General features: G+C 32.7%; 3 protein-coding genes across 7 annotated transcripts in view; all 3 read right to left on the bottom strand.

The window, feature by feature from the left end:
* Positions 1–22: 22 nt before the first annotated feature.
* Positions 23–2,967, bottom strand: LOC128157794 (uncharacterized). The gene is made up of 2 exons (XM_052820414.1): positions 2,833–2,967; positions 23–1,268 (listed from the first exon to the last, which is right to left on the bottom strand). The coding sequence occupies exon 2, from the start codon at positions 1,079–1,081 to the stop codon at positions 518–520; it is 564 nt and encodes a 187-aa protein (XP_052676374.1). The 5' UTR covers positions 1,082–1,268; positions 2,833–2,967; the 3' UTR covers positions 23–517.
* A 2,047-nt stretch (positions 2,968–5,014) lies between these two features.
* On the bottom strand, positions 5,015–21,203 carry LOC128157793 (interferon-induced protein 44-like). Its single transcript, XM_052820413.1, has 7 exons — positions 21,064–21,203; positions 11,323–11,858; positions 9,245–9,330; positions 7,669–7,866; positions 7,338–7,484; positions 6,839–7,010; positions 5,015–5,838 (listed from the first exon to the last, which is right to left on the bottom strand). The coding sequence occupies exons 2-7, from the start codon at positions 11,846–11,848 to the stop codon at positions 5,528–5,530; spliced, it is 1,440 nt and encodes a 479-aa protein (XP_052676373.1). The 5' UTR covers positions 11,849–11,858; positions 21,064–21,203; the 3' UTR covers positions 5,015–5,527.
* The window catches only part of LOC128157789 (histone deacetylase 6-like), a 46,786-nt gene continuing 42,809 nt past the window's right edge, over positions 17,821–21,797 (bottom strand). For all 5 annotated transcript variants that reach the window (XM_052820406.1, XM_052820407.1, XM_052820408.1 and 2 more), the window contains one exon: positions 17,821–21,728. In XM_052820406.1, coding sequence (XP_052676366.1) covers positions 21,661–21,728 — 68 coding nt within the window. In that variant the 3' untranslated portion in view covers positions 17,821–21,660. The remainder of the gene's footprint in view (positions 21,729–21,797) is intronic.

The raw sequence follows: 21,797 nt of genomic DNA, 5'->3' as shown, positions 1-21,797 counted from the left end.
GATATTAAAAAATATATATATATCGAACTACAAGCAAGATACAGAGTTTGTAAACAAATATAAAGTCTTGTTATTGTTTACTTAATTGTTGCATGTTGATAATATCGCTTATTACACATTCTTCTTGTTTGCCACTATTTGTAAAGAAATAAAGAATAGGGCTTTGTTTACATAACAATAAATTATTACCTTTGTATCTCTCTAATAACTTGATTTCTATGATTGAATTTTTGGTCAATCATTCAATACAAATAAACAATTTGGATCTCAAATTGTATCTAGGTCCCTTTAAAATGTTTTAATTGATTAAATGGAAATTATACTGGGTAAGACAAAACTATATTTATTTTATCTATCTCTTTAGTATTGTATCCGTACAGGGGTGGTTTTCAGTGAAAATATCAATCGTGAATAGATAACAATTTTTATTATTATTATTAAATTTTCCAATACCCCACTTAAACACAATCTCCAATAAATCAAAGCAAAGCCGTCGCCACAGTTGGTAACTAAACTTTCAATTACAATAATTGGCATTTGAACATAATGTTGGGTATTTACCTATGACTTTATAAATTTCAAGCTCTGTCACTTGAAGATTGTTGTTTGTTATGGAGTGGCAATCATGTTCATATAAAGTGAAACACCTTCCTATCTGATCGACATATCCATTGAGAAGAACAATGTTTCCTTGAGGCGCGATATTTCCATAAAAAGTGGATAAGTCATGACCACAACCGAATGTTGGACCGTAACTACCATTTCCATAACCAGCATGCTTTGTATCACTGACTGGAAACTTAAATGGATTGGAAGACCCGTTGTACTGTAGCCGGAAGAGGAAGGCGTTCGGATCGTTTATGTATCCACCATCAGAGTTCCAGCTCTGAGACAGGTATCCGCCGTATATCGTGTTGTTTGTGTTGTACAGGACCGTCACGGTGGCACCCTGACCGTCACACTTCTGGTGAAACTTAGTAGCGGTACAACCGTCCCTGCTGATCTTGTACAACAACTGGAAGTCACAGGGCCTACCTATCCACGAGATCAGCTGGTCTTGCTGATTCAAAAGAGCCGCCATGAATTCAAAAATGAACTCTAAAATGACGTTGTCACACACTAAAATGTCTGTTGTTTGCAATTCAATTAGACTTGTGAGACGGCATCTCTACAACACTTTTGCATAGCGTATTGTAAAGAAGGGGTTAATCTAGTTAATTGTAATTAGATTGTCCAACAAACTGCATATTAAATTTTGTTGATGTATTCTAAAATAAGAAACAGTGTCAACATTAGGATTCATATGAACTACAACGTTGTCTGGGACATGTTATGCGATGTTTTATTATTTTAAAGCTAATTTATTTAGATTTTATATACTAAATTAATATACTAATATTGATTGTATGGCCACAAATATAATATTTCAAAGTTTAAGGCAGAATTGATGGTTAATTTGCTTACCACTTAGTCTCCTTAAATGTCTCAGTAAATTCAAACCCATAATAAATATTTAAGTTATATTCATATATATCCTTCTTTCGTAGCTCTTTGAATACGAACAGTCTATCGTCAACGAATAAAATCTAAAACACATTGCCTGGTCCGTTGGAGTTTTTCAACGACTAGAAATATATCTCGGAAAATATCCCTGCGATTCTTTCTAGGTATTTCACAAGTAACTGTGTAAGCTCATATGATAAATATTTATGTAATTAGTAACACTAAATTTGATCAGTATATTGTTGCACTACATTTATTCAAAAAATTAATTTCTAGAATAAAGAACAAGTTAACCGGAGACAATATGTTTTATTCTCAAAAGGTCTTTTTGACGGTTAAAATACAAATGTTATTAAATGTTCAATACACTTTATACATTTATTGCATGATGGTGAGGGAAATATGAAGATTTATAGACCAATCCACACTTTACAAAAAATATTTCCCATTGCCGCCATCTTTGGGGGAAAACCTATAGGTTTCTCACAGTAGCCTTTGTAGTTCAGAGGTTTGTAACTTTGTCATTTGACATTAAAATTCCGTTTCTATTGTGTATTTTGATTGCCCCGGGATGGAGCAACCCACATATCCAGGGAATAAATTAAACTCAAAGAGATCTATCTCAGGACGCCCACATATTTGGTATCATAAAGAACAAAAAAAGTTTGGGTTTTTCTCTTTTGACCTTTGGGTTAGACCCGCAAAGGAACACAACTTTTGCAAATTGTGGATTGGGTTATCCCCCCCCCCCCAAAAAAAAATCCCATTTCCCCATTCACCTGTCTGTGTTTTACGAAGTCGCTAAAACGTAAACAAATATCGTCTACTGAAGACTGATACATAAGGAAATGTGCTAATTCATTTACTGATCGAATTGATTTTTAAAATATTTCATTTAAAGGTTGTCGTATGCTCTTTTCATGACTATTAATAAATGCAGTACGTAAAAATATAATTAAGAGCAAGGAAGTTATATCTAAACCTTCTGAAAAGAATTATATCATGAATCTGTATTACGTTGTGTAAATTGACGAAAAGGAATCGTATTCGATATACTGAATGATTCTATGATCCCGTTAGATAGAGGTTGCTACGCAGTTATGGGGCCGTTTAGTATAATAACTCACATGGGTAAAAATACAGAAGATCAAAAATGAAAGTACAAATAATACGAATTATAAAAGATAAAGCTACCAAAACTGGATAGGCTTTACAACGGTCGACAAACAAACTGTAAAATTCGAATAAGAAATATATCTTTACATTATTATTAAATTGACCGTTAGGTTCTCTAAGTTAGAAGTTTACAGTTGAATTGTTCATACTTACATCGAACGAATAACACATTATAAACACAACTTGGCTTATAAATGAACATATACCATCATGATAGTAGTTTCGTTATCTCTGATATCAGTACACGGGTCTACGTTGTACTTGTTACACCTGATTGAACACCTGTCAGAGTGTCTGTTGTATATCTTTGTTTTTCGGAACAATTATGTTAGTCTATAATGCATTAACCCATTTAAATGATATTCTTTTCTTCTGTTGTGAAATAAGTGCACTCATTTGATCACCACAGGATAAAGTTCTGCCATTCAGTCAATTGAAATGAAACTTAAATGTATGGAAAGGTGTCTACAGTCAGAACTATGCCAATTCAGTCACCTTCATATCTCTCAGTTAAATGAATAGCATAATTTTATCCTTTGCATTTCATCTCAAATTTATAAGTAACTATGGCGCTGTAAGCTATATGTTTACAGGAATAAGATCTGTACAACAAAATATTTGGCACAGTGAGGAGAGGAAATTTGGATTGCTTAACGGTGTTCTAAAAAGGGGAAAATGGCAGACAAAGTAATTACTTTTCAGTAATACCTTATCAATAAAAATGAAATATTGCAGACTCCTGATTATAAAACGGTAATAGCTTCGACTTAAATGAAACAAGTTCACAACTTGTAACCAAAATAACATGAAATCAGAATATTTAATGGCAATAGACCACATTATCAGAATTTACGTTTCATATGATACCAATAAGTCTAAACAGATGCTGAAAGTCGACGTTAATATAAATGAAACATATACTAGTACGCATGGTAAATTGAATCACAGAACGGATAATGTAAAAAAAATAAACCCTTGTAAGTCAAATCAACTCAGAAGTGAAATATAACTAAGTCTTACATTTATTTCATATTTGAGATTGTATTAAAGAATAAGAAATCTTTCTTTTAGTATTATGAGGTGACTAAATACGGTTGGGGGTGGTCAAAACCAAAAATGTCCGAAGGGCTCATAATATTACAAAATCGATTCGTAGTGTTATCACGTACAACGACACTGGAAAATGTGGTTATTTGTTTGTAAAAGATTGCTGAAAATTAATAACGAAAAAGTACTTTAAAAATTGATTTGAGGCATTACATAACATTTCTTTTTAACAGTACTATACTAAAAACCCATTATGTTTTTATCCTGTTATTATTATCCTCTTTATATAGAGTGGTGATTTATATGACGAAACCCGAAAAATGTTAGTAATAAATGCTTCTAAGAAATATATTTATTTTTAGAACAGATGTTAATACAGATAAATAAATACGTATAAGAATTGATCTGAGAATTGGCGTTTAGTTACGTTTTGTATAACAATAAACACCTTATTGTATTAATTTTTTTAAATAAAATAAACTTTTTAAATTTGCAAATTTATAAAAGAACAGTTGCTCATGATAAATGTTTTGGTGTCATAAAATGGTTCTCTACTTCAGACATTTATCTTTAACGCTACAAAGTCTCTCCATAACCGATCACTTTTTAAATGAATTTGTTTTGTTTCTTTAATCAAGAAAATATGAGAAAAACCCTGACCTCAATATACTAGCAATTGTTTATGAAAACAAAATTTAATCCAAAAGTCTCAGCACATACGTATTGTATTTTTTAAAGCAAGAATCATAGATTAACGAAATGGCTCAATAATGTTTATATATCAATACCATTACTAATGTTATTTCTTGTTTTGGCAATTCCGACACAGTAGATAAAGAATATGTAAAAGATTGATTTTACATTGCTGAACATTTTCTGTAAACAAAAGGGAAAAAAGTACTTATGATCTACTATTTGTGCTCGAATAAATTTGGAATACTTTGCACTTGGTCCTTATTTGGTTGAACTTTATGCCATGATACATGTCAGTGGGCTTCTTTAAGATATTCATTTTACTTACAATCATTTTTTTTATGAAAAAAAATTACCAATAACTAACATTTCCCTTTTTGTTGCGAGCTGCATTTAATTGCTCAAAGCTTCTGGTTTCTTTTTGTTGTTTTTTTTAATATATACATGTATCAATTTTTTAAACAAAATGAAAGAATACACTTGTAAGAAAATCGACACTTTAATAATTATGTACTTATGTACAAACTGTAAAGTAAATTCAAAACTTTGAATCCTTAGATAAGTTTGCTCTTTGATAAAAAAAAAAAACCAGATACAAAGAAAGAAATGATAATTTTATTATAGCTAATAATAAGCACGAAAGCCTTGTCAATAAAAAACATTTTATCAAGTTTTTAAAATATTTGAATGTTCAGTCCCTTTTGTCCCAGTAAAAATTTGTTCAGGTTTCCGATGACAAACGATTAAAAAAGCAAGATGAGAGTCAGATATTACATAAAAAGTAACAAATCCCGTTTCACAATGGTTGTATGCATATTCTTATTTTAATTTGTAATCAAAGACAGATTGTAAATTATGAATATGGTTCCCAATACAGACAATAAAATTAATATTCTTATTTCTTTAAACAATCATTTCAGTCTTAAGCCACGTTGCTTTTTTCTCTTTTCTAAGTACATTTAGTTGACTTTGCTGTTTATATCACGTACAGTCAAGATTTACACTTTCTCTTCTGAATGAGGTCTCTCCTCATATTTTTATGAACTCCTCAGTCTTTCGATAGGTAAATATAATAATCTCTGGTCTGATATTGGTTCTAAACGACAGTTTACTCTTTCTCTTTTCTCTCTCGTCCATATTCTGCCGCCAGTTTTTCTACTTGCTCTTCCATGTAATCGTCAGCAAAATCTGCCGTCTGCTTCAAAGCCTTCAAAATCAAGATATCTATATTCTGATTTAATGTTGTTTCACTCTCGTAGTTTTTAATTGGTAGAACGAAACCACGTGGTAGTCCCATGACGTCAGCTATTTTATCCACGGCTTCACGGACCGCTGAACTGTGGAACATGTGACCTGCATCCTCCTCCACCATTGGACAGACTTTGTCCAGCTTTGTCAGGTACACCACTTGAGGGATATCTGTGTAAACAAACAAGTTTAGATGATACGACATGGGAAGGTCAAACTTTACTTAACACAATATGACTGTGACTTAATCAACTAAGCTTATGCATAGTTTTATTTCAAGTTAAACAGTTCAACAAACCGTTTAGCTACATTCCATTCATACATAGTAATAATCACATCTTATTATCAAAGCTTCTACAGTCAATGAAGAAGTTATTTTCCAGATTAAGTTAATAAAATATCAACTAAAAAAACCATCTAAAGTAAAGGGGATCTTTTGTATTTATACATAAAGAAAATGGATAAAAATTACGAAATGTATACATTACAAACGTATACTGGTGAAGCAATTAATGATTCATTGTGTTGTGTTCATTTTAATTGAGCTGATTTAAATTGTTTAAAAAAATGTAAAAAGAAAGGGTAAACATAGAATTTTTTTAAATTAATAATGCGGTTTTTTGCTGGCTATGGACATGATTTGGATTTAACTCGAGTACTTTTCACCTTTAGCTTAAAATGATATCTTTCAACAACTCTAAAACCCTCATGACAAGAATGAAGGTAACAATTATTAGATAAGAAAACAAAATGTTAGTAAGGCCATCTAAAGTCATATTTTTACTTTATAATTTTTATTTTATAATTTTTCAATACTTTTTAAAAAAGATTAGGGAAAGTAGGTCGAATACACTAAATTAATGGCTTTTTTAAAAAATAAATACAAAAACGTAATGGTAACACTCCCATTAACACCATCTCTAAAGAAGAGTGATAATATATACTATGAAAATTACCTCTATAACTCGTATATAGGCTATGCATTTTTAACGAACTTGATTATTTGACTAAAATTACACAACTGATTCTTTTCACAACATTTTATTTATTCTCTATCAAAATCTATTCTAAAAACAATTGGGTTGATCGGTCTTAATAAACTTATTTTAAAAAGTTGTTTTTATTAGAAATGTAAGCAAAGTACAATTTAGCGAACGTCGTTTGTATTTACTTCTCTGGTTCATCCGACTCTGCATGGCTTTCATTTGTTTGAGAATTTTCTCTGGGATAACATCAATAGTACTTCCGTCCACCACAAAGGCCACACAGTGAATCCTGTCCTCTAGGTTTGGGTTCCTGATGAACCCAAACGTCTCTGTAGTAAACGGCGATGAGGGGTTGAACTGAAAATAAAGAGGAAGTGTATTTTTAATATAATATCTGTTTAAAAAGCAAGTACAACTTTCAAACTGACTAGAAGATTAAATTAAGTTCTGTCATTACTTGTTTGCATTTGTTAAATATACAAACGTTTTTAAAAGATAATTTTCTTTAAATAACTCAATAAATCTGCTTTTGTTTAATTTGTTTTCAGTTTATGGCCTAGGGACTATGTATTACCGAAACACACTCCTCTCTCCATTGTTTTTTGACATACCTGGTATTTGTTCTGTGATGTACCTGGTATCTGTTCTAACATACCTGGTACATGTATCTGTTATCTGACATACCTGGTATCTGTCCGGTACATTGCCGTCCAGTATGTAAGATATCTCCTGGGAGTCGATGGTAAACTCCTCCTCCAGACCGCGGGTGTCACACAGGCGAATCTTCAGATTCTGACCAGAGTTATGGTCCTTGATGCTGTACTTGCGGTACTAAATTAGAAATTTACAATCTTTTGCTTTACATATTGCTGTAACTTAAGCAAAATATGTCTTCTCTTTTTTAGGTCTTATTGGAAATAAGATTTTTTTTTATTTTTAAATCACTGATCATTGTTTTTTCATTTAATTGATTTTAATTCATTAAAACATTCAAAGGAATAAGAAGTAAACTTACAACAGTGGTGAGACTATGCTCAAAGTTCCCACTTCGCGCCTTGCTGGTGATTTTTCCGCGGAATATTGAGTTGACGGAGTTAAAGAAGCTGGACTTTCCCGCACCAATCTGACCAATCAGGAGGACGTTTGCTGCTGTTACACCTGTCTCACTGTCCGGTCCATAGTCCACGAGTTCTTCTTTAAGTTTGTTTGCCGTCTTTATGAAATAAATTAAAATCATTGTTTGAATACAATATATGGAGAAAGCTGTATAGCTGAGAGCTATATAATTAGAGGATACAGTAAAACAAGTTTAAATTCATACCAACAAGAAAATGCTGATGTGCTAATCATTAAGCACTAAGTAAAAACATTCCGTTAAACTTTAAGATCATTGAAAAATTTAATTCTAAATAATATATTTTTTCATCAGTACGATAGCTTAAATCAGTATTGTAGGGCATCAAAAGATTAGTATTAAAATCAATATATGCATTTGAATACATTTTTCTTTTTACATTTTTGAATATAGGTTTTCTTATGGTCTTTGATTAGAAGATAAAATCTGAACGGTCATGACAAAGTTCCTATAAAAGAGGTGATGAGCGCACTTTCTGTTTATATTGAACAGTCTGAAATTACTGTTTTTGAGTTTTGTGATTGTCTTATATAAATGTAAGTAAGCAACAAAAATGAGCATACTATAAGTGAACTTGCTCTTAGAACAGAAAACATTAATCTAAATTCTAAAAATGTGATAAAAGTAAACATAATCTACACGTCATCAAATAAATACAATTTAAATATTAAAATCTAGTATTCATAATTTTCAAATATATTCTTTATTTCTCACTAGTAATAATATTTTGTATTTAATATTATACAAATATTGACTGGGGTTGAGGGCAACATTGATTATATTAGCCCCCGAGGGACGAAATATTGCCCGACGCGAAGCGGAGGGCAATATTTTCGTCCCAAGGGGGCTAATATAATCAATGTTGCCCGAAAACACAGTCAACATTTGTTTTGTTATATGAAGAAACAAACCAAAATTTAAGAAATTAATTGAAAACAGATCGCCGTAATTTTCTCAGCTCAACAAACAATTCACGAATTCAATTTTGTGCAAAGTTCATTTCCAAAATATCCTCAGCATCAAACGGTCACTTGTGATATTCCGCCGACCGTAAGAATTATCAGACAGGTGTTCTACCTGATTTTACTTCACAGTAATTCGCAAATCCTTATATCCGTTATGATAGCAAACCGTTGCATTGCGCGTTCGTTGTTTACTTGCCTTGACTGACTGTCTATTATGACGTCACCTTGTTTTGGAGTCGCGAAGAATTATTTACGTCACCGTTTACGAATCAACAAATCAGAGGCGATTATTTGAAATAGAGGGAATGTTCTCTAGATATTATTCCTAGCCGGTCAATATCTAAAAAATATTGACCGGTCAATATTTTTCGGACGAGCTGATATTACAATTATTGACTATTCGTCTATATAGAGTTATATAGTGAGAATATACTACTGAATATAACAAAATTATTTATCATGGAGAGAGTTATCTATCAAATTAGATATACCTCTGCATTAAACTCGGAAAACTTTCTCCATGGTTTGTCTAGAAGTGAAGATTCGGCCATTTTCGTTCTGTTTGGATCAGATCCATCTATTTATAAATAAAAGAAAACAAGTTTCAATCAGAATGAGCAATATGTAATGTATCGGTGGTTTGTTTCATGCAATACTCTGTTTATTCAATAATCTGTTTATCCAATCATTGGATATATATTTAATGTTGGGATTTCGATAAAGAAAAAACTATAAAAAAAAAAAAAACTGGACCCAAATTGTTTACAATAATATTAAACCCTTTGTTATTCTTAATGGTATTGCTTCTGAGTATATTTTTCGAAATAATAAAGACATTCGGGGAATGACATTTATTTGGCAAGAATACAAACGTTCACAATGCTGTTGACGCATTAAAATTGATAATATCTTACGGGTCGCCTTAGTCCATGGATGGTTTTCTGAGAACTCCACTTTGCTTGCATATTTGGTTTAACATTTAATTTTACTTGAATTAAAATGGAATGGATTGGAAGTAAAAAATGAAATTTTCACCACTCACGATAGATGGTAGATTGGAAAAATCCCGCTTTTGAAATGATTATTATAAAAAATTTAATTACTTTAAATAAAATCAAAAATTTATGAAATGAACCGTTTATTAAATCCCTTATTATTAAATGTCCCTTATTATAAAGATGAAATATAAAAACATTTTCTTAAAACATGTTTGAGAAAAAGTTACAAGTTAGATTTCTATATCATTGAATAAACAAACTATACTCTCTGTTAAATTACACAACGAGAAGTATCTATACTGCAAAACATTAAACAAACAGTAAACTAATTTATTTTTGTAGTACATTTATATAAGTATCCCAATGCTTTTTAATTCCATGTTAAAAAGGACTGTGATTAATAGAATACATATTGAGAAACTAATACTGCTTGAGAACTGTAAAATCATTAAGAGAAGCGTTAATTGCCATATTATTTGCGTTATATATAATTGTGTCACTAAAAGCTGCAATGAAATTCTGAAATATTCAGCATAGCTTGAATCGATATCGTTAACCCATCTTTTTTTCAGATTTTATCTATTGTTTTATTGATAAAAAAATTATGATACCCTATTGTGGCCATTTATTTAACTTAGGAACAAGGTACAAGTTTACGTTTACTTTTTAATGCAACTTTAATTTAATTTTACACATTTGAAACCTGAAGCGATATTTATTTTTACTTAGGACTACAGTTATTTATTTTTAAGTAGAACAACAGTATCTAAGCTAGTTTTGATATCGTTTCCACATATCAAAAGTGATGGTCTTTGACTTCTTGGACACCACGTACATATTTAAGAACTATAACATCTGTATACACAAAAACTGCATGTACTGTTTTTACTTAGAAGGTGAGCTAGGTGCCTTAAAGCAATATGAGCTTCAATTTTTTTGTTGGATTTTTTTTTTACAAAAATGTTATTGTCTACTAAAATAACAAAAATATCATGGTTTTTAACTTTCTGTTTGCCATATTTTTGTGGAAAAAAGTCGTTGAGATGCCTTAATTGAAGCAAAAGTGAATTATTGTCGTCCTGTACAAAAATTGATCTGCTATATATTCCTTAGAAGAGAAATCTTTCTTCTGACAAAAACTAATGTTCTTTCAAGTCTTTTTTATCATTAAAGTTTAAGTTATATGCAGACTTGATATACTAGCAGGTTTTTGCAGCAAAATAAAAGTCTAAAAAATACAGCTCATATAGCTTTAAAAGAAAAGACATATTGACCAAAAACTGAACTAGTCTAGTATTAGTTATTAATTTCCGGCCTGAAGCCTCTTTTCTCTTTCCTAACTTCGGTAAAAGAATTGTGTTTATCAAGGAAACAGTTTTTAAAAGAAGCGGATAGACAGTAGAATAAATAATATCCGGGATACAACTGACAGTATCCTCTAGGATAGTACAACAGAAGTTATGTCGCCTATGGACAAACACAAAGCCGCAACGGTCGACATACATAGGTAGTCTTCTATGGGATGTTATGTTTAATGTCAATGACTGTCATATAGAATAAGAGTGTTCTACCTTTGACTTGATAAACTTCCAGATCAGTCACTTGGAGATTGTTGTTAGTGATTGAGTTGCTGTTTTGACCGTTTAAGCTGTAATAACTCCCTATAGAACTGACATTTCCATTCAGAGGAAAATAGTTTCCTGAAGAGCTGACGCTTCCAGTGAAAGTATTCATGTCAGAGCCCCCTCCAAATGATGGACCATAACCTCCTACACCATATCCAGCATACGTTGGCTGATTGATTGGAAACTTCAGTGGATTGGATGACCCATTATACTGCAACCGGAAGAGGAAGGCGTTCGAATCGTTTATGTAAGCACCACTAGAGTTCCAACTCTGTGACAGGTAGCCGCCGTATATCGTGTTGTTTGTGTTGTACAGGACTGTTACAGTGGCGCCCTGACCGTCACACTTCTGGTGAAATGTCGGGGCCGAGCATCCGTCTCTGCTGATCTTGTACAACAACCGGAAGTGACACGGCTTACCGATCCACGTGACCAGCTGGTCTCTGTATTTCTCATTCAACAGTTCCGTCATAGTTTCAATGCTAAAAATGACATGAATTGAAAAACTATAGTGAACTTGTGTGAAAGTTATTTTATCTATCAAATATGTTGATATGCAAGAAAACTGCAGGCAGATCAAAATTATTTAAAATCTTATATCTAAAAAAAAAGAAAGAAATGTTGACCACATGTTATTTCCAATATGCTAAATACTTCTCATTTGTGTTGATATGCAACTTTTTTATGTTAACATGTAACTTTTTATATTAATACTAGTATGCAACTTTGTTATATTGACATGCACGATCAATATAACTTTATGCATCTTGTTGAAATAAGTTGCATGTCATCATTTCTATATAGCGTGTCGACACAAATAAGTTTCATATTGACATAAATAAGTTGCATGTTAACATATTTTTCTCGAATGTCAACATGAATAGGTTGCATGTCGACACAAATAGGTAGTTCACTCTTTTGACAATAAAATGTTTCTTGAAATTTTATAGAATCTATTGTGTTAAATAAAAGTAAGTTGTAACCAAGTACGAATTTGTTTTAATAGGCGGGGGTCATCACGATTTCTTCAACCTCCATACGATAATGAGGACGCCCACTTTTATACTGACTTCCTACACAGTCAGCGTATGTTTGTCTGTTCACCGTTTAACAGTTGTTGTGTATTTGACTTATCAAAGTTATGTCAAAGGGAGATTAATAGACAAATATGCGCTCATGGTTTAAATGAGAGAAAGAAAAACTGCTTACAGGACAGATAAGCGAAAAATCTCCTTTTTTCGAAAGTTGTAAGGAGAAAAACATAGAATGAGCTTATTGTATCACAGTTTAAAATATTAATTGATGTTGAAAAATGATTAGACTCTTTAAAAAGTTTAATAAAAGTGATATAAGGTTAAGAAATAAACGCACCAGAAGCGACCAAAAGGTTCCAAAACCCGGCGCTAAGTGCACAAATATTGCTTGTACTTTATACGGTGCGTTTGATTTTTTTATTACATTTTAGATAACCAGTAAGTAAGTAAATTATTAATTATAGTGACATATGTTTAATATACAATTACAGAGACATGTATAATATATTATAACATACATGTAAGCAATAAACACCCGGACCATTGAACCTATATGTCACTATATAGACATGAATATATACAAATACATGTAATAAGTTTACTCATTGCTATTTTTGAATAGGATAGAGTGTCTGCACATAAAAGATTGGAGTTAAATCTTAACATGATGTGACCAGTTTTTGGTGTTTTTGTCCTGTTGTAAATTTTGAATTTAGCGGGTGGCAGTAAATTCAAAATTTACAACATGACATTTTGATTTTTCTTAAGTCCACAGGAAAACTTATTTCTTAAGTCTGTCATCATTCACAGTTCTAGTAGCCAGACGATTCCACAAGATTATGTGTACCCCCACACTTCACTGCAGTAATCTAGAATTGGTGCAACTCCGCTAAGAAACATCTTTTCGTCGTGTAAAATCTTATTGATTTGTTTGAATGTATTTTCAAAATAAGATCTCCAAGTGCACGTCCACCGGATTTAGCGAGATATTTTGTATTATTCTGAAATGTAGTAGAATCGAATAGCACTCAAAAAATACATGTAGGAAGTTGTGTATTCAAAAAAAATCTCCCGTGATGCTAAATACATGGTCACTTCTTTTCGCAGACGCTTACCATAATGTACTAGTTTAAATTTGAAAGAGTTAACCCGTAGCCGCCATTTTCTAAACAAGCTAAAAACAACATCGAGAATTGCATTCATGTCACCCTCGTCTTTAGCAATCAGTACAATAAACATCTATGTTAACGTTATTACCATAACTTATGGCCCGTATAGAGAAAATTAATATCAATGTTCAATTGATTAATATTAAACACACTCATTTATAATTCTCATCCAGGCGAGCTTAACTTACTGCACCCGAAATTACCAATACTCATACGAATTATTTATGCATATATCGTCTTGATATTAATTAAACTACGCCAATAATAAAGTATAATATAATTTGCTGTTAAAGTACTCTCAGTACTTTGATGTTTTTTTATTGGTTGCTAGCTCCTTCGGACTTGGCGGCTTATTGGCTGCTAAATTCTGGTAAAAAGTTACACGCTTATACGCAAAAACTAAGACTGACATCAAAATGAGCTCGGTTGATATAATTTATTTGAAAAGTTGAACAACAAATGAAAATTGTTGATGTTCCTTTACAGCGAACTTTTAATGATTTGGTCCTAAATTTAATTAACGCGTTTTGAAAAAAAATATGCACTTTGAAGAATTTTGAAAGTGCGTTGCCACATACGTACCAAAAAATATTGACATTTTGATGTAATTTTTATCATACATTCAAGGCTTATACTTTTTATAACACTATTTCACAAGATGGCGCGATTTAAATGTTTTGTTCAGTTGTTTGTATCCATCGATTGGTTGAGTAGCATCTTAGCGTCGGGCTTGTGAACCGCAGATCACGAGTTCGCTTTTGTTCATATTTACTTTACCAAATTTTTAAAAATCATAATTTTTTATTCAAAATGTCATATTTATCGCCTACTTTACTACGTACCATGTTATCTATCATAATTAAATTGTCTGCTGATTTAAGAAACTATTTCAGGGTGTAAAATTAAGAGCCATCTTAACATGAGGTAAAAAGAAATAAAACCATCTACACTGCGCGATGCCACTGTACACACCGATTTTAGGATATGAGCCAAATACATGTACAACATTTGTTTTGTAGCTTTATCAGAGATAAAGACACCTGTACTGGATCGCTGTAAATATTTACAAGACTTAGTAAAACTATCGGCAAGTCAATTTTAGGTATATATTGCAAATTGGTAAGGGTTTGCAAATGACTTTCTGGAACAAAGAAGCAAAATTATGTGGCACGATTTTATTTTGGGTGTTACAACGTTTAACCACAGCTATGTATTTAGGAAATAAAAGAGGCAAGTGAGAATGTTTATCCTGTATTTAATTTTTCCTCGGTTTTGAGAAAGTGTTCGATTCTGTTAAACATATTTATGTGGTCACCTTTAGAGAAACTGAATTCGGGTAAACAATTATCAAAATTTATATTTAAAAAACACGGAGAACTTTTATTTCCCAAGATAAAAAATAAGGACTTAGTTTTCACTTTTGTGTTTCAACAGAATGAGGCATTTTTACAAAGCTACTTGTTATCATTACCAAATTGATTTCACACAAAAATAGAAATTTTTGTTACTGAATTTATTCTACAGCATGCAGATTTCTACAAATAGTTAGAAAGGTACGTATTCACATTTTACAGGATTTAAAAAACCTCTCATTGATACATTGCCTTAGTAATACATGTTTAACAGGCAGAACCTTAGTCGAAGATTGACGAATCTTGGTATACAAAGGGTTCGTTCTAAGATAAATCAAAACATTAAAGTTAAAATGTTGTTGCGAAAAACAAAAGATGCATGTCTTGCTTATTACAAGAGAGAGAGAGAGAAGCATAAATAACGTTAATCCCTGAAACAGAGAGAGAGAGAGAGAGAGAGAGAGAGAGAGAGAGAGAGAGAGAGAGAGAGAGAGAGAGAGAGAGAGACATGGTTTTTCGCTGACGTGTCAGTGTACGCGCTGACACACGGTGAGGGAGCGTACACAATGTACCGGCTACTACCAGTCAGTCTTTGATCTGTGGACACCCTTTGTAATGAGTTTTACTCTACTCCCTCTGATCAGATCTATATGCCCCCGTGGAGATATATTAAACTTTCACTAAATTTTGTGTTACAGTTAATTCTGTCGATCCGATCTTCCTGCATTCAAAATTTCCTTATCTTCATAAAGGACGCTGGGTAAATCTTTTTACAGGTTAAATCCCGTTCTGTATGACCGTTCGACTTTATTTCGGAAGATTTTGATTCAAGTAAAATAAAAATTTACCCCCTAAAGAGCGGCGAGAATGCTAGCTCCGCGATTAGTTCTAAAGTTGCCCAAGACCGTCGTAAACCCGGATTAATTTCCGTTGTCTTCAAAACAGGGGAGGTAAATGGTGCAAATTAAGAAAATCGGCTTAACCCCTGATTGCACGACCCAGAGATTTAAAAAAAGGGCCCAAAGCTTCCAGCGATATCCCGTACCCATTGGTGTGCAAACAGATCTTTTTTCTTAATGAGTCATTAGCGACGCCTTTGCTATGCTAGCTTGACACGTGGTTCACTAATTTGGGGGCTATACAGTTTTGGGATAAATCTGGTGGTAATGCTCGAACAAAGCTGCTAACATGATCCGACTCGAAACCTCTGTCGAAGGGACGTGTATTTAAAACCGCCTCGGTTAACCCACCTCTCATAATTTATTTGTTGGTTGGAAGAAACGCATGTTCTTCTTGGTTAACTTTTTTAACAAGCAAGGCTATATTCAGGGAAAATATTCTTTCGCTGCATAAATCACTAAGTCTTGTGACAGCTTTCTAAAGTTTGATCAGGACCGATAAGTAAGGGAGTTCATCTGTATACCATTCGTCACTCTTTTTCGGTGCGGAGACTTTTCCTGTAAGTGTTGCGTAGGCGTTGTGCACAGTCGGAACTGACATCACTGTGTATTTTGTCTACACAGCATCCATCAAGGAACTACATCTACGTAGGAGGACAGGGATACAGTATGACGCAAACAACGAGGTGTGGGGCGGGTGGGGGTAGGTACTGACGCAGACGACAGCACTTAATTTATATCTAAATTTTTAACACCCTAGTTTTTATTTTTAATTAAAACTAATAAACACAATATCTGATTTACCATTCAATTTTCTATTCTGAAGAGAGAGAGGGGGGGGGGGGACGGAAGAGTTAAAAAATTATACTACTTTAACTTTAACATTATCACAGACAAAACCTAACGTTCTAGACGTCTGTAATATTTGAAAATATTTCTTTACCAACAGAAATACACTAACACTGTTTACTTCTTTAAATGGCAGAGAAAGACAAATAGCCAACTTCATACATGTAACGGCCAAAAAGCGCCAAGCGCACAGCTCGTAATTATATATACATGAGGAGTCACCGCGAGTAACTGCAAGCTTGGCAATATCTTAAATATTTAAAAATTATTCAAAATCTATAAGCCGAGGTCATTTAAAGTAATTTGTTATCTATTCAATTTTTTGTTTTTCAAGGTCTAATGTGTTATCACCATTAAAACCATAACAGATGAAGCGGCCCTTCTTGACTCACAAATAACATTTTGCCTTTGTGCAAGAATTGCCTCAAAGAAGAGTCAAAACTGGAACTTAGCGTATTCTACTAATATTAAATCGAAAAAAACATTAAAATTGATCGAAATGCTGTATTTTGGACTCATGGTCAATTGAAAATTACTATTTCATAAAAGACAATTTTTGGCAGTTAAAACAGTGTAATGGAGTGAGAGTTTTTCAATTGATTAATATTTTTTTCTAACAGAGGTAAATAAAACTATAAATTGAGTACATTCACTGTAAAACTTATGAATTAAAAAAATGTTGATGATTTTTAATAATTTAAGTTGTTATAATTCATAAGTTAGGTTTTTCGCTGCGGGAGGTGATCGGAAGGGCGAGCTTCATTAGTCTTTCTCAGCGGGAGGTAATTAGAAAAGAACGTGTTACGATCCGTTAATTCATTAATCCAGTCTGATAATGATAAGTATAAAATAAAAATTAATGCGGATTATCAATCCGCAATGGGTGGGATTAGCGGGATTATGACGGATTATTAGGTATTTTTACATATATTAAATTCTCTGAAAATTCCCGTGTCGCTTCACGTTAGAGCCTGCTGTGTTTGTACTGTAAGTTAGAAAGGTCATCAAGAGACAATATCCATCGACCATGGTTCCAACAAAACAACAACTAGTTCACTACATGAACATATGTACAAATTGTACTTATATATATATACATTATCGTATCTACTACTGTATAGAATGAATTGAAGAATCAAAACATAAATTGACTACTTTATTGTCATGAAATCTTTACAAGCAATGGAAACGTCACAAATATTCCGCGAAATAGAAAGACTCAAACAAAATACATGTGCACACGTACATTGACTTCGCGCCAATCATTAAAATTTTATAATAAATATTGCATTGGGTATTACATTTTACCGGACCCAGTGTCGGTGCCCGGGGGGAGGGGGGGGGGGTCGCTCACCTGAATCACGTGGTACAACCTATAACATAATGTAACAAATCATTCCCCTGTTATTTACATACTTTCAATACAAGTAATTGATAAGGGGAAATATCCAGTAAAGAACAAAGTTTGACTCAAAAAACGTGATCCACTCCCCATCAGTCAATTTTATTTTTTCATAGATATATCAGGCAGTCGCTGGCAATTCAAATTTCTAGAAATATTTTCATACATAAGGACATATATACGTTTGGTCACAGAGACACTTGACGCTATCTATTCTTCTCAAAATTAAAAAAAAAATATGAAGGGTATAATTATCGTTACAGGAAAAATGATAACAGTTGGTGTGTTTGAACAGTGTCAGTACAATTAAAGGTGCCGCATTAAGCAAATGATACTACAGGTCATGAATATCAAACTTTATAATGTACACCTGTGTAATAAAGAGCCCTTAAAATTGATTCAGTATTAATCACTGTGTTATACCGGTATTGCAAATCTAAAGAAGACACAAAAGGGAAGTTAGGGAAAAACTGTGCAGGTCGGCGCAAAACTCCTATCTTTTTATTACGTTTGAATTGCATTGACGCTTCGAATTTAAATCCTCATGAATATTCACGAGTAAAAAAAAATACGAGGCTTTCGTCTAATTTTGAATATTAATCCTCTTGACGATTCATGAGTACTATTAAATACCCTGTCAAAGGGGTTTTTTGTATAATTAAAATCATCATGAACATTCATGAGTACTAAGAGCAAGTATTACACATGTGTATAAATGCAATAAAGGTTTTCGTTTATATTTTATTTTCGCTTATGCTAGCTCTTCCACAAAGAGCGTACTCCCTGCCTACCCTATATACCACGTGTGCAATATCCCTCGCAATTTATTAAATATATTGATGACATTAATAGAAATGAGTTTCTGTTTACAACTATAACAAATTATTAAGTTCCTACCCATTACAAGCTAAGTTGAAAAAGTTTTCAAGAAAGATAATTTCAGAGACAAACGTATAAGAAAAAAAAACCCCAAGTCCCACAGAAAAACATGGCGTATTAGTAAATATATTGCATCAAGCAGGCATACTTGGTTGTACAAACAGCAGACTTTGATCAGGACAGGGAACTTAGTGTTAATAGCCTTTATCTGTTACACTTATAAAACGTAGCAACAAATCAGTATTAATCAACACACATAACTAGATAATAATATAGTAACCAATCAACAGTACAACGTCTGTAATAATGAATATATCAATACAACATTGCAACTATCTATAAATCCACACTTCATTTTTCCTTAGATGTAAATACATGTATATAGTAAAAATATATATAATATAGCACTTCAATTACTAAAAATATAACGGTATGTTAAAACAAAGCTATCGGCAGCAGTGTAGAAAGGTAATACACATTCATAATAGATAGAGAACCCAGTGACAACGACTAAAGAACAAAACAGAGTGGAAGATTTGATTGGGCTCCGAGTAATACAACAAACAATTAATCCACATGTTCTACAGAATTATGCAAACAATTAATCCACATGTTCTACAGAATTATGCAAACAATTAATCCTAATGTTCTAAAGAATTATGCAGCTTAACGTCAAAAATCTTCCCGGCGATTGGTTGTGAGGGGAATAATTACAATACTAGGACTAGACAACAGACTAGTGTAATCCTCACCGTCCTTTAAAAACATGGAAATTACTGTTTCATTAATTCAGGATGAGCAACAACTGAATGATTTTTTTTTTTACATTTGTGTCTCGACACTCACAAACGATAAACACAGCTGCCCAATATAGCACAAGAAATGTAAAGTCAAGAAAAAGAGGATCTCAAACCCGACTGAATTAGGCTACTGATTAACAATGTCTCAAATCATTTTACTGATTATAATTTGCTCCTTCAAGAACTGACATAAAGATAAATGTAAATTACAGAGCGATTGTAGACATCTAATCTATTGCAAATTGTATACCCCTTCCCCCAAAGTAAAATAAATCTTTATACAGAGTAGTATATGTGAATCAATAAATGAAATTTCTCTATTTGTGTCTTGAGGCGTACACAATGCCAAGTACAACAGCTACAAATTCAGAGAAATTCAAACCCCATTGCATGGAGCCACAGATTAGCTGAAAAACTTTGTAAGAATGCACGATTAGGTTTTTGAAAAAGCAAGAAAATTATCAATGACGCTCTCATAAAGATGATGATGGACTGCCTACAAGCTGTGCGTTTAGTTTATGTAAACTAGACTAGAATGACTCTGACAAAAGCAACTAGCTACATGTAAGAATCAAAACTTTTTAAAATACAAATAACATTATGCATGCATACTTTTACATAACTACATTGTATCCATATTCAGTGAAATAGACTAGTCCAAATGTCCCAGAGGTCTTCTATTTGTCAATACAAGTATTCCCGGGCCAGGGAATTCTGAGTCAAAGACTCCACGATATAGGTCACTTAAAATTGTCTGCATATCCAGAACGAGGTAGAAAATGGTTTTGAAATCATGACACTCCCCTTTCATCCATCTTTACACAATCTTGAAAAAGCCCTACATCAGTGTGGATCCTTAAACAAATGTTCCAGGGAGGGTGGTCCAAGTGAAGATTTTGTGATGCCAGTGGGTACAGAGGCTATTGTTGGTAATTGTATTATGTTAATTTTATAAATAATTTTAGAATTTTCAAAGGGAGAGAGGTCTGGATCCCCCCTCCTCTAGATCGACACATGTACTTGTACGCACAAGGACAACTCCTCTGTGCCTTATGTAATGTTTTTTTTTTGCAGCTTACTTGCAATAAGATCCAATAGTTACTTTATCTCTATCTCACTAAACTTCTAAATCTAAATGGGTCAATTTCATATCTAGCATACTAAATATTATGTATATTTTACAAATGAATCATCATCCTTTTAGTTTATACTTTATCTTGTGGTATAATAAACAAATTGGAGGCACCAACAGATAGACAAGTAAAACAAAGCTCTAATTTGACATTGATATAAATACATTTACCTGAAGGCTTTTTCTTTTTTTTAATCCGTGAATCAAGAAATATAACAAACAACTATTCTAACCCAGGGTATGCTAGGAGTGGACTGACTATTTTGATATCAGGCCATGGTGTACATAGACGCACCCAAAACAGATAGACCATCATCAATAAGTTACCTGTTATCAGATAGAACATCATCAATAAGTTACCTGTTATCTAGGTACATATCAAATCAAGAAAGGTAGATATCTAAGCAGGTGTCAATCAGGTAACAAGCTACACAGGTATATGTTTAACTATCCGGTGATAATTGAAGCTGATCATCCAACACACAACCAGCAAGGTTTCCAAACACTATACTTGGTTTTAGAGCTTTCAGGATATATATAAAAATTTCATATGAAAACACTAGTCTTATTAATAATTTAGAAATAATAAGTTTTTTGATTTTTTTCTGTGAATATTTTGGTTAAAAATAACCCCATCCACATCGTACATGTACCGGTACATGTCGAACAGAGAGGTAGAAGAACTGTAGACAAATATAATGACAGAGATAAGCCGTCAATCCTCATTCCCTCTGGTATGGTTACGACTTCCCTCCTCATTGTGTATGGTTACGTACACAACTTCTGTGCTTTTTCTGCTTTGATCACCTCTAACTGTTCCTCCGACGGTAACTCCACTAAAATCAGAAATAAAACTCAGCGTTTAAAAAAGTCTCTGCTTCCAAATTCTCTTGGTTTGAAAAAGT

The sequence above is a fragment of the Crassostrea angulata genome, chromosome 8 (genome assembly GCF_025612915.1).
Source record: "Crassostrea angulata isolate pt1a10 chromosome 8, ASM2561291v2, whole genome shotgun sequence".
Taxonomy (NCBI): Eukaryota; Metazoa; Mollusca; class Bivalvia; order Ostreida; family Ostreidae; genus Magallana; species Magallana angulata.
Note: the sequence above shows the minus strand (reverse complement) of the source record. Positions and strands in the feature narration are given on the sequence as shown.

What these genes read in the sequence shown, in the direction of transcription:
- LOC128157794 (XM_052820414.1), bottom strand. Translation starts at nt 1,081, where the DNA reads ATGGCGGCTCTTTTGAATCAGCAAGACCAGCTGATCTCGTGGATAGGT.
- LOC128157793 (XM_052820413.1), bottom strand. Translation starts at nt 11,848, where the DNA reads ATGACGGAACTGTTGAATGAGAAATACAGAGACCAGCTGGTCACGTGG. An exon ending in TTTCCGAGTTTAATGCAGAG is followed by an intron (nt 7,867 to 9,244) that starts GTATATCTAATT and finishes TATTTCATAAAG; the next exon opens with ACGGCAAACAAACTTAAAGA. An exon ending in AGCATAGTCTCACCACTGTT is followed by an intron (nt 7,485 to 7,668) that starts GTAAGTTTACTT and finishes TTTCTAATTTAG; the next exon opens with TACCGCAAGTACAGCATCAA.